At 36.7% G+C, this 15,000-nt stretch overlaps 1 protein-coding gene across 1 annotated transcript in view; it reads right to left on the bottom strand.

Moving 5' to 3' along the window:
- The window catches only part of pik3c2g (phosphatidylinositol-4-phosphate 3-kinase catalytic subunit type 2 gamma), a 46,974-nt gene that overhangs the window by 17,406 nt on the left and 14,568 nt on the right, over positions 1 to 15,000 (bottom strand). Inside the window, exons 10-17 of the mRNA XM_041836806.2 lie at positions 13,724 to 13,849; positions 13,020 to 13,050; positions 2,996 to 3,179; positions 2,485 to 2,607; positions 2,138 to 2,266; positions 794 to 908; positions 378 to 511; positions 1 to 80 (exon numbers count right to left, since the gene is read on the bottom strand). The exon at positions 1 to 80 is cut by the window's left edge and continues 109 nt beyond it. Of these exons, the coding sequence (XP_041692740.2) occupies positions 1 to 80; positions 378 to 511; positions 794 to 908; positions 2,138 to 2,266; positions 2,485 to 2,607; positions 2,996 to 3,179; positions 13,020 to 13,050; positions 13,724 to 13,849 (922 nt within the window). The remainder of the gene's footprint in view (positions 81 to 377; positions 512 to 793; positions 909 to 2,137; positions 2,267 to 2,484; positions 2,608 to 2,995; positions 3,180 to 13,019; positions 13,051 to 13,723; positions 13,850 to 15,000) is intronic.

Raw genomic sequence — 15,000 nt, 5'->3', positions numbered from 1 at the left:
GCAGCAGGTGCAGGAAGGTGGTCCTCCCATCACAGCAGTGTCTCTTACTCCACAGTAATGCCCTCTCATTCTCTGACAAACTGGGAAGGACAAATAAGAGACATCACCAATCCCAGGACTCTTACTGTTTCTGAGTGAACCACAATTTCACAAGTTTGAGACTTGGAAGTGTGGCAACATGAGACTATTGCTGAGTGGACTACATTGGTCGAGTAAAGATGAACTCAACTCAACTTAATTGAAACCATCACCCAATTAACTGTAAGTTCACATGCAGAACATGAAACCTGAAGGGAACGGAGGGACCGAGACAATAGATACAGTATATCTTTCTTGGCTGAATCATAGGGAGTGTAGTTTTCCCCTGTTTCACTCACAAGCAGAGGCAGTGTTTCTGGGAGACCTCTGAGATCTTCCTGCTTAGCTCTTCACACGGAGGACTGAACAGGACAGACCCTGGAAGGGAGATGGGCCTTTCATACCTCCACTCAGCTGTTTCTGGGAACTCCAACTAGAAACACACAAAGAACAGGCCAACAGTGACGATATGTAGGACTACAACAGATATCCGGCCACTCTTGGAGGATGGGTTTTCAGTAGTTTTTTTTAAAAAGGTGCTTGTTCATGTTTCTTCTGAAACATCACACATAGCTTTGAGCAATAGTCTTTTTGCCATATGTCATAGATTCATTGCTCATCATACTTCTCACAGCATTCAAAACACCACGAAACAACAGAAAAAAATATATATAGGAGGGTGTAATGTGTTCTTTCACCAAAAGGGGGCTCTCACCTGCAGGATGACGCCAGTAGCCATTCTGTGGCTGTCTGACAGGGCAGGGGAAGGAGGCTCAGGCAGCTCCACCAGCATAGACATGCTGAGCAGGACAGTACCACTCACCAGGGTCCTGTGGAGACACATAGTCACACCTGTTATGTTATAGATGGAGTGTCCCATATGGTGTTATTGAACCCGCATTGCCAGGAACACCCTCTTACCAACTGAGCCACACAGGATCACCCAAAGGGTATACTGTAGTGCCTGCCAGCCCCATTAATGATGGGTTGTGTTATAGATAGACCAGTTTGTTATAGATAGACCAGTGTGTTATAGATAGACCAGTGTGTTATAGATAGACCAGTGTGTTATAGATAGACCAGTGTGTTATAGATGGACCAGTGTGTTATAGATAGACCAGTGTGTTATAGATAGACCAGTGTGTTATAGATAGACCAGTGTGTTATAGATAGACCAGTGTGTTATAGATAGACCAGTGTGTTATAGATGGACCAGTGTGTTATAGATAGACCAGTGTGTTATAGATAGACCAGTGTGTTATAGATAGACCAGTGTGTTATAGATAGACCAGTGTGTTATAGATAGACCAGTGTGTTATAGATAGACCAGTGTGTTATAGATAGACCAGTGTGTTATAGATAGAGCATTGTATGTGGTGAACAGAGCCTACCTGTTACTGTAGAGCGTCACAACAGCCCAACGTATTAGTTCAAGGCTCTTCCCCTGCTTGGAGCACATACACGCACACGCACACACACACACGCACACACACACAAACAGACACAAACAGACACACACACACACACACACACACACACACACACACACACACACACACACACACACACACACACACACACACACACACACACACACACACACACACACACACACACACACACACACACACACACACACACACACACACACACACACACACACACACACACACAAACAGACACACAGACACACACACACACAAACAGACACACACACACACACACACACACAAACAGACACACACACACACACACACACACACACACACACACACACACACACACACACACACACACACACACACACACAAACAGACACACACACACACAAACAGACACACACACAGACACACACACACACACACACACACACACAAACAGACACACACACACACACACACACACACACACACAAACAGACACACACACACACACACACACAAACAGACACACACACACACACACACACACACACACACACACACACACACACACACACACACACACACACACACACACACACACACACACACACACACACAAACAGACACACACCTACCTGTTAGTGTATAGAGGCAGGACGGCCCAGCGTAACAGTTCAGGAGTCTTCCCCTGTTTAGACCCCAGGAGACGTATAGTCAACATTGACTCATAGGGCAGCTGTCTGATCAGTAATGGGAACACCATCCTGAAAACACACATATATATATACAGTATATCCTAATCCATTTATTTTCAGTATTCTAATGACAAAAAAAATACATAATTAAAAAAGGGGGAAATTGACTGAAACTGGAAGAAATTGGAAGAAAAGTCCCAGCAGGAAATTAAGACTTTTAGCGGAAGTGGAGTTCAATCTTGAATAACATGAAAATAACTGGGTCCACTGACTGAAGATACCCTTACATGCGGTTACACTGGATCTTGTTGCCAAGCGACAAGGCGGTGCTGATGTTCTCGGAGACGCCCGTCTCACAGATATCTTTCCCGCCAAACGTCAACGAACAGGAAATGGAGAAGTAATTAAAACTGGTGACGACAGACAGAGGAGGACCAAAATAGTTCATTAGACCTCACTGCACTTCCTCTACACATTGTTGTATTGTAGTACTCGACAAAACCCTTACAGAACAGAACATCCTGTCACATTTCTTCCTCCTGCTCAAAGAAAAGAAAAAAGGTCCCAGCACTGAAATGTTATCCTTGTTTTTCTTTCACTCTGACCAGCACACATATTGCAGATAGCGGCCATTTTGAGGAAGGTGTTTACTTCCAATGACTGTGATATGTGCCTGTTTGGACTACTTTAGTGGAATCCACCGATTGTAAGAGTTGTAAAAAAGGTCCATGGTTCTGTTACAGTCTGTTGAGGTTTCTCTCTCTCCTCTCTCTCCCCCCCGTCTCCTGTGTGTAATACCTGTTTAACCAGTTGGGCTGCAGCTTGTATAGCGCTGCGACGTTGAGCTGGAGGATGTCAGTGCTGTGGTCTACGTCACAGACAGGAGGGTTGCGGTACACATCCTGGCCCCTGAAGTCTGAGCTGAAGTTGTCAAAGAAGATGTGCAGCAGTTTGCCCAGGGCCTGGTTGAGCATCACTATCGCTAGGGAGGATCAATCAATCAATCAATCAATCAATCAATCAATCAAATCTGAAGTCTGAACTGAAGTCAAAGAAGACATGCAGCAGTATATAGAACAAGAGACTAGTTATAGTACAACAGACACACAACAGACTACAGTTATAGAACAACAGACTACAGTTATAGAACAACCGACTACAGTTATAGAACAACATACTACAGTTATAGAACAGACACACAACAGACTACAGTTATAGAACAACAGACTACAGTTATAGAACAACAGACTACAGTTATAGAACAACAGACTACAGTTATAGAACAGACACACAACAGACTACAGTTATAGAACAACCGACTACAGTTATAGAACAACATACTACAGTTATAGAACAACAGACTACAGTTATAGAACAACAGACTACAGTTATAGAACAACAGACTTAGAACAGACTACAGTTATAGAACAACAGACTACAGTTATAAAACAACATACTTAGAACAGACTACAGTTATAGAACAACAGACTTGGAACAGACTACAGTTATAGAACAACAGACTTGGAACAGACTACAGTTATAGAACAACAGACATAGAACAGACTACAGTTATAGAACAACAGACTACAGTTATAAAACAACAGACTTAGAACAGACTACAGTTATAGAACAACAGACTACAGTTATAAAACAACATACTTAGAACAGACTACAGTTATAGAACAACAGACTTGGAACAGACTACAGTTATAGAACAACAGACATAGAACAGACTACAGTTATAGAACAACAGACTACAGTTATAAAACAACAGACTTAGAACAGACTAAAGTTATAGAACAACATACTACAGTTATAGAACAACAACCTACAGTTATAGAACAACAGACTACAGTTATAGAACAACAGACTACAGTTATAGAACAACAGACTTAGAACAGAGTACAGCTATAGAACAACAGACTACAGTTATAAAACAACAGACTTAGAACAGACTACAGTTATAGAACAACAGACTACAGTTATAGAACAACAGACTACAGTTATAAAACAACATACTTAGAACAGACTACAGTTATAGAACAACAGACTACAGTTATAAAACAACAGACTTAGAACAGACTACAGTTATAGAACAACAGACTACAGTTATAAAACAACAGACTTAGAACAGACTACAGTTATAGAACAACAGACTACAGTTATAAAACAACAGACTCAGAACAGAGTACAGTTATAGAACAACAGACTACAGTTATAGAACAACAGACTACAGTTATAAAACAACAGACTTAGAACAGACTACAGTTATAGAACAACAGACATAGACCATACTACAGTTATAGAACAACAGACATAGAACAGACTACAGTTATAGAACAACAGACATAGAACAGACTACAGTTATAGAACAACAGACTACAGTTAAAGAACAACAGACTACAGTTATAAAACAACAGACTTAGAACAGACTACAGTTATAGAACAACAGACATAGACCATACTACAGTTATAGAACAACAGACATAGAACAGACTACAGTTATAGAACAACAGACTTAGAACAGACTACAGTTATAGAACAACAGACTTAGAACAGACTACAGTTATAGAACAACAGACATAGACCATACTACAGTTATAGAACAACAGACATAGAACAGACTACAGTTATAGAACAACAGACATAGAACAGACTACAGTTATAGAACAACAGACTACAGTTAAAGAACAACAGACTACAGTAATAAAACAACAGACATAGAACAGACTACAGTTATAGAACAACAGCCATATAACAGACTACAGTTATAGAACAACAGACTACAGTTATAGAACAACATACATAGACCAGACTACAGTTATAGAACAACAGACATAGACCATACTACAGTTATAGAACAACAGACCAAAGTTATAGAACAACAGACATAGAACAGACTACAGTTATAGAACAACATACATAGACCAGACTACAGTTATAGAACAACAGACATATACCATACTACAGTTATAGAACAACAGACATAGAACAGACTACAGATATAGAACAACAGACTGCAGTAATAAAACAACAGAGATAGAACAGACTACGGTTATAGAACAACAGACATAGAACAAACTACAGTTATAGAACAGACTACAGTTATAGAACAACAGACATAGACCAGACTACAGTTATAGAACAACAGACAACCATTATAGAACATACTACAGTTACAGAACAAGACACAGAATACATATATAGAACAACAGACTACAGTTATAGAACAACAGACTACAGTTATTGAACAACAGACATAGAACAGACTACAGTTATAGAACAACAGACATAGAACACACTAGTTATAGAACAACAGACCACAGTTATAGAACAACATACTACAGTTATAGAACAACAGACATAGAACAGACTACAGTTATAGAACAACAGACATAGAACACACTAGTTATAGAACAACAGACTACAGTTATAGAACAACATACTACAGTTATAGAACAACATACTACAGTTATAGAACAACAGACACATACCACAGTTATAGAACAACAGACTTAGAACAGACTACAATTATAGAACAACTGACTACAGTTATAGAACTACATATACACAACAGACTACAGTTATAGAACAACAGACATAGAACAGACTACAGTTATAGAACAACAGACATAGAACAGACTACAGTTATAGAACAACATACATAGAACACACTACAGTTATAGAACAACAGACCACATTTACAAAATAACAGTCTACAGTTATTGAACAACAGACATAGAACAGACTACAGATATAGAACAACAGATGTAGAACAGACTACAGTTATAGAACAACAGACAACCGTTGTAGAACAGACTACAGTTATAGAACAACAGACTACAGTTATAGAACAACAGACATAGAACAGACTACAGTTATAGAACAACAGACTACAGTTATAGAACAACATACACACAACAGACTACAGATATAGAACAACAGACTAAAGTTATAGAACATACACATAACAGACTACAGTTATAGAAGAACCGACTTAGAACAGACAACAGTTATAGAACAACAGATATAGAACACTACAATTATAGAACAAGACACAGACTACAGTTATAGAACAACAGACATAGAACAGACTACAGTTATAGAACAACAGACAGACTAGAGTTATAGAACAACATACTACAGTTGTAGAACAACAGACATAGAACATACTACAGTTATAGAACAACAGACTAAAGTTATAGAACAACAGACTACAGCTATAGAACAACAGACATAGAACAGACTACAGTTATAGAACAACAGACATAGAACATACTACAGTTATAGAACAACAGACTACAGGTATAGAACAACAGACATAGAACAGACTACAGTTATAGAACAACAGACTACAGTTATAAAACAACATACTACAGTTATAGAACAACAACCTACAGTTATAGAACAACAGACTACAGTTATAGAACAACAGACTACAGTTATAGAACAACAGACTTAGAACAGAGTACAGCTATAGAACAACAGACTACAGTTATAAAACAACAGACTTAGAACAGACTACAGTTATAGAACAACAGACTACAGTTATAGAACAACAGACTACAGTTATAAAACAACATACTTAGAACAGACTACAGTTATAGAACAACAGACTACAGTTATAAAACAACAGACTTAGAACAGACTACAGTTATAGAACAACAGACTACAGTTATAAAACAACAGACTTAGAACAGACTACAGTTATAGAACAACAGACTACAGTTATAAAACAACAGACTCAGAACAGAGTACAGTTATAGAACAACAGACTACAGTTATAGAACAACAGACTACAGTTATAAAACAACAGACTTAGAACAGACTACAGTTATAGAACAACAGACATAGACCATACTACAGTTATAGAACAACAGACATAGAACAGACTACAGTTATAGAACAACAGACATAGAACAGACTACAGTTATAGAACAACAGACTACAGTTAAAGAACAACAGACTACAGTTATAAAACAACAGACTTAGAACAGACTACAGTTATAGAACAACAGACATAGACCATACTACAGTTATAGAACAACAGACATAGAACAGACTACAGTTATAGAACAACAGACTTAGAACAGACTACAGTTATAGAACAACAGACTTAGAACAGACTACAGTTATAGAACAACAGACATAGACCATACTACAGTTATAGAACAACAGACATAGAACAGACTACAGTTATAGAACAACAGACATAGAACAGACTACAGTTATAGAACAACAGACTACAGTTAAAGAACAACAGACTACAGTAATAAAACAACAGACATAGAACAGACTACAGTTATAGAACAACAGCCATATAACAGACTACAGTTATAGAACAACAGACTACAGTTATAGAACAACATACATAGACCAGACTACAGTTATAGAACAACAGACATAGACCATTCTACAGTTATAGAACAACAGACCAAAGTTATAGAACAACAGACATAGAACAGACTACAGTTATAGAACAACATACATAGACCAGACTACAGTTATAGAACAACAGACATATACCATACTACAGTTATAGAACAACAGACATAGAACAGACTACAGATATAGAACAACAGACTGCAGTAATAAAACAACAGAGATAGAACAGACTACGGTTATAGAACAACAGACATAGAACAAACTACAGTTATAGAACAGACTACAGTTATAGAACAACAGACATAGACCAGACTACAGTTATAGAACAACAGACAACCATTATAGAACATACTACAGTTACAGAACAAGACACAGAATACATATATAGAACAACAGACTACAGTTATAGAACAACAGACTACAGTTATTGAACAACAGACATAGAACAGACTACAGTTATAGAACAACAGACATAGAACACACTAGTTATAGAACAACAGACCACAGTTATAGAACAACATACTACAGTTATAGAACAACAGACATAGAACAGACTACAGTTATAGAACAACAGACATAGAACACACTAGTTATAGAACAACAGACTACAGTTATAGAACAACATACTACAGTTATAGAACAACTATACTACAGTTATAGAACAACAGACACATACCACAGTTATAGAACAACAGACTTAGAACAGACTACAATTATAGAACAACTGACTACAGTTATAGAACTACATATACACAACAGACTACAGTTATAGAACAACAGACATAGAACAGACTACAGTTATAGAACAACAGACATAGAACAGACTACAGTTATAGAACAACATACATAGAACACACTACAGTTATAGAACAGAACAGACTTAGAACAGACAACAGTTATAGAACAACAGATATAGAACACTACAATTATAGAACAAGACACAGACTACAGTTATAGAACAACAGACATAGAACAGACTACAGTTATAGAACAACAGACAGACTAGAGTTATAGAACAACATACTACAGTTGTAGAACAACAGACATAGAACATACTACAGTTATAGAACAACAGACTAAAGTTATAGAACAACAGACTACAGCTATAGAACAACAGACATAGAACAGACTACAGTTATAGAACAACAGACATAGAACATACTACAGTTATAGAACAACAGACTACAGGTATAGAACAACAGACATAGAACAGACTACAGTTATAGAACAACAGACTACAGTTATAAAACAACATACTACAGTTATAGAACAACAACCTACAGTTATAGAACAACAGACTACAGTTATAGAACAACAGACTACAGTTATAGAACAACAGACTTAGAACAGAGTACAGCTATAGAACAACAGACTACAGTTATAAAACAACAGACTTAGAACAGACTACAGTTATAGAACAACAGACTACAGTTATAGAACAACAGACTACAGTTATAAAACAACATACTTAGAACAGACTACAGTTATAGAACAACAGACTACAGTTATAAAACAACAGACTTAGAACAGACTACAGTTATAGAACAACAGACTACAGTTATAAAACAACAGACTTAGAACAGACTACAGTTATAGAACAACAGACTACAGTTATAAAACAACAGACTCAGAACAGAGTACAGTTATAGAACAACAGACTACAGTTATAAAACAACAGACTTAGAACAGACTACAGTTATAGAACAACAGACATAGACCATACTACAGTTATAGAACAACAGACATAGAACAGACTACAGTTATAGAACAACAGACATAGAACAGACTACAGTTATAGAACAACAGACTACAGTTAAAGAACAACAGACTACAGTTATAAAACAACAGACTTAGAACAGACTACAGTTATAGAACAACAGACATAGACCATACTACAGTTATAGAACAACAGACATAGAACATACTACAGTTATAGAACAACAGACTTAGAACAGACTACAGTTATAGAACAACAGACTTAGAACAGACTACAGTTATAGAACAACAGACATAGACCATACTACAGTTATAGAACAACAGACATAGAACAGACTACAGTTATAGAACAACAGACATAGAACAGACTACAGTTATAGAACAACAGACTACAGTTAAAGAACAACAGACTACAGTAATAAAACAACAGACATAGAACAGACTACAGTTATAGAACAACAGCCATATAACAGACTACAGTTATAGAACAACAGACTACAGTTATAGAACAACATACATAGACCAGACTACAGTTATAGAACAACAGACATAGACCATACTACAGTTATAGAACAACAGACCAAAGTTATAGAACAACAGACATAGAACAGACTACAGTTATAGAACAACATACATAGACCAGACTACAGTTATAGAACAACAGACATATACCATACTACAGTTATAGAACAACAGACATAGAACAGACTACAGATATAGAACAACAGACTGCAGTAATAAAACAACAGAGATAGAACAGACTACGGTTATAGAACAACAGACATAGAACAAACTACAGTTATAGAACAGACTACAGTTATAGAACAACAGACATAGACCAGACTACAGTTATAGAACAACAGACAACCATTATAGAACATACTACAGTTACAGAACAAGACACAGAATACATATATAGAACAACAGACTACAGTTATAGAACAACAGACTACAGTTATTGAACAACAGACATAGAACAGACTACAGTTATAGAACAACAGACATAGAACACACTAGTTATAGAACAACAGACCACAGTTATAGAACAACATACTACAGTTATAGAACAACAGACATAGAACAGACTACAGTTATAGAACAACAGACATAGAACACACTAGTTATAGAACAACAGACTACAGTTATAGAACAACATACTACAGTTATAGAACAACATACTACAGTTATAGAACAACAGACACATACCACAGTTATAGAACAACAGACTTAGAACAGACTACAATTATAGAACAACTGACTACAGTTATAGAACTACATATACACAACAGACTACAGTTATAGAACAGACATAGAACAGACTACAGTTATAGAACAACAGACATAGAACAGACTACAGTTATAGAACAACATACATAGAACACACTACAGTTATAGAACAACAGACCACATTTACAAAATAACAGTCTACAGTTATTGAACAACAGACATAGAACAGACTACAGATATAGAACAACAGATGTAGAACAGACTACAGTTATAGAACAACAGACAACCGTTGTAGAACAGACTACAGTTATAGAACAACAGACTACAGTTATAGAACAACAGACATAGAACAGACTACAGTTATAGAACAACAGACTACAGTTATAGAACAACATACACACAACAGACTACAGTTATAGAACAACAGACTAAAGTTATAGAACATACACATAACAGACTACAGTTATAGAAGAACAGACTTAGAACAGACAACAGTTATAGAACAACAGATATAGAACACTACAATTATAGAACAAGACACAGACTACAGTTATAGAACAACAGACATAGAACAGACTACAGTTATAGAACAACAGACAGACTAGAGTTATAGAACAACATACTACAGTTGTAGAACAACAGACATAGAACATACTACAGTTATAGAACAACAGACTAAAGTTATAGAACAACAGACTACAGCTATAGAACAACAGACATAGAACAGACTACAGTTATAGAACAACAGACATAGAACATACTACAGTTATAGAACAACAGACTACAGGTATAGAACAACAGACATAGAACAGACTACAGTTATAGAACAACATACTACAGTTTTAAAACAACATATACACAACAGACTACAGTTATAGAACAACAGACATTGAACAGACTACAGTTATAGAACAACAGACATAGACTAGAATTATAGAACAACAGACTACAGTTATAGAACAACATATACACAACAGACTACAGTTATAGAACAACAGACATAGAACAGACTACAGTTATAGAACAACAGACTACAGTTATAGAACAACATACACACAACAGACTACAGTTATAGAACAACAGACTAAAGTTATAGAACATACACATAACAGACTACAGTTATAGAAGAACAGACTTAGAACAGACAACAGTTATAGAACAACAGATATAGAACACTACAATTATAGAACAAGACACAGACTACAGTTATAGAACAACAGACATAGAACAGACTACAGTTATAGAACAACAGACAGACTAGAGTTATAGAACAACATACTACAGTTGTAGAACAACAGACATAGAACATACTACAGTTATAGAACAACAGACTAAAGTTATAGAACAACAGACTACAGCTATAGAACAACAGACATAGAACAGACTACAGTTATAGAACAACAGACATAGAACATACTACAGTTATAGAACAACAGACTACAGGTATAGAACAACAGACATAGAACAGACTACAGTTATAGAACAACATACTACAGTTTTAAAACAACATATACACAACAGACTACAGTTATAGAACAACAGACATTGAACAGACTACAGTTATAGAACAACAGACATAGACTAGAATTATAGAACAACAGACTACAGTTATAGAACAACATATACACAACAGACTACAGTTATAGAACAACAGACATAGAACAGACTACAGTTATAGAACAACATACATAGACTACAATTATAGAACAACAGACTACAGTTATAGAACAACATACATAGAACAGACTACAGTTATAGAACAACATACATAGAATAGACTACAGTTATAGAACAATAGACATAGAACATACTACAGTTATAGAACAACAGACATAGACTACAGTTATTGAACAACAGACATAACAACAGACTACAGTTATAGAAGCACAGACTACAGTTATAGAACAACAGACATAGAACAGACTACAGTTATAGAACAACAGACTACAGTTATAGAACAACAAACATAGAACAGACTACAGTTATAGAACAACAGACATATAACAACAGACTACAGTTATAGAACAACAGACTACAGTTATAGAACAACAGACTACAGTTATAGAACAACAGACATAGAACAGACTACAGTTATAGAACAACAGACTACAGTTATAGAACAACAGACTACAGTTATAGAACAACAGACATAGAACAGACTACAGTTATAGAACAACAGACTACAGTTATAGAACAACAGACTACAGTTATAGAACAACAGACATAGAACAGACTACAGTTATAGAACAACAGACTACAGTTATACAACAACAGACCCACAAGGTCATCAGAGCGTTCATCCAAAATCAGTCACATAGTGAAATCTGGTTTTCTTAAATAAACTACAAATGTTTGCAGCCATGCACTCAGCAAACAACAGGGCGTTTCACACTGCATGTTCTTAGCCGCAGGCTAACCTTAACCCTGGTTTAACAGCATGCTTGGTATTGTTTGAGCTGAAGCGTATCTCATAGACTTCATTAAAGGGACTTACAGGTCTCACACTCGTACATTTCCAAATGGTCCTGGAGGAGAACGAAAAACAAGGAAACATGACTTTGCATTTTTCACAATGAAAGTATTTATTCACTTCACAGTTATCTGTGAATGTGGTATCATTTCAACATGCGCAGCCAGTGCTATAGGAATCAACAGTATTTATATTACTGTATTTAGTGGTAAACATTAAATCCATATTTAGTACCAGTGCCATAGGAATCAACAGTATTTATATTAATGTATTTAGTTGTAAACATTAAATCCTGATTTAGTACCAATGCTATAGGAATCAACAGTATTTATATTACTGTATTTAGTGGTATACATTAAATCCAGATTTAGTACCAGTGCCATAGGAATCAACAATATTTATATATTACTGTATTTAGTGGTAAACATTAAATCCTGATTTAGTACCAATGCTATAGGAATCAACAGTATTTATATTACTGTATTTAGTGGTATACATTAAATCCAGATTTAGTACCAGTGCCATAGGAATCAACAATATTTATATATTACTGTATTTAGTGGTAAACATTAAATCCTGATTTAGTACCAATGCTATAGGAATCAACAGTATTTATATTACTGTATTTAGTGGTATACATTAAATCCTGTTTTAGTACCAGTGCCATAGGAATCAACAGTATTTATATTACTGTATTTAGTGCTACACATTAAATCCAGACGTAGTACCAGTGCTACAGGTTTGATCCTCCGTAGCTTGCCGATAGCCTCTTCCACCTCTCCAGTAGAGATCCCACACAGCAGGTTGATGATGGTACGGACCTCGTCCAGTAGCAGGTTAAGATTGCTCCCACACTTTGGAGACAGAAAATAGAATAGAATAGACATACATTAGCAACATGTGTATTATGTTGGGCGGCAGGTAGCTTAGTGGTTAAGAGCGTTGTGCCAGTAACCGAAAGGTCGCTGGTTCTAATCCCCGAGCCGACTAGGTGAAAAATCTGTCGATGTGCCCTTGAGCAAGGCACTTAACCCTAATTGCTCCTGTAAGTCGCTCTGGATAAGAGCGTCTGCTAAATGACTAAAATGTTATGTGTGTGTCACTGTGATGCCAAAAGCAAAGTGGAGGACATTACACTGGTGACTTACAGTGGGGAAAAAAAGTATTTAGTCAGCCACCAATTGTGCAAGTTCTCCCACTTAAAAATATGAGAGAGGCCTGTAATTTTCATCATAGGTACACGTCAACTATGACAGACAAATTGAAAAAAAATCCAGAAAATCACATTAAAGGATTTTTAATGAATTTATTTGCAAATTATGGTGGAAAATAAGTATTTGGTTACCTACAAACAAGCAAGATTTCTGGCTCTCACAGACCTGTAACTTCTTCTTTAAGAGGCTCCTCTGTCCTCCACTCGTTCCCTGTATTAATGGCACCTGTTTGAACTTGTTATCAGTATAAAAGACACCTGTCCACAACCTCAAACAGTCACACTCCAAACTCCACTATGGCCAAGACCAAAGAGCTGTCAAAGGACACCAGAAACAAAATTGTAGACCTGCACCAGGCTGGGAAGACTGAATCTGCAATAGGTAAGCAGCTTGGTTTGAAGAAATCAACTGTGGGAGCAATTATTAGAAATGGAAGACATACAAGACCACTGATAATCTCCCTCGATCTGGGGCTCCACGCAAGATCTCACCCCGTGGGGTCAAAATGATCACAAGAACGGTGAGCAAAAATCCCAGAACCACACGGGGGACCTAGTGAATGACCTGCAGAGAGCTGGGACCAAAGTAACAAAGCATACCATCAGTAACACACTATGCCGCTAGGGACTCAAATCCTGCAGTGCGAGACGTGTCCCCCTGCTTAAGCCAGTACATGTCCAGGCCCGTCTGAAGTTTGCTAGAGTGCATTTGGATGATCCAGAAGAGGATTGGGAGAATGTCATATGGTCAGATGAAACCAAAATAGAACTTTTTGGTAAAAACTCAACTCG

The sequence above is a fragment of the Coregonus clupeaformis genome, chromosome 19, assembly GCF_020615455.1.
Source record: "Coregonus clupeaformis isolate EN_2021a chromosome 19, ASM2061545v1, whole genome shotgun sequence".
Taxonomy (NCBI): domain Eukaryota; kingdom Metazoa; phylum Chordata; class Actinopteri; order Salmoniformes; family Salmonidae; genus Coregonus; species Coregonus clupeaformis.
This window is presented reverse-complemented; position numbering and strand designations above follow the sequence as displayed.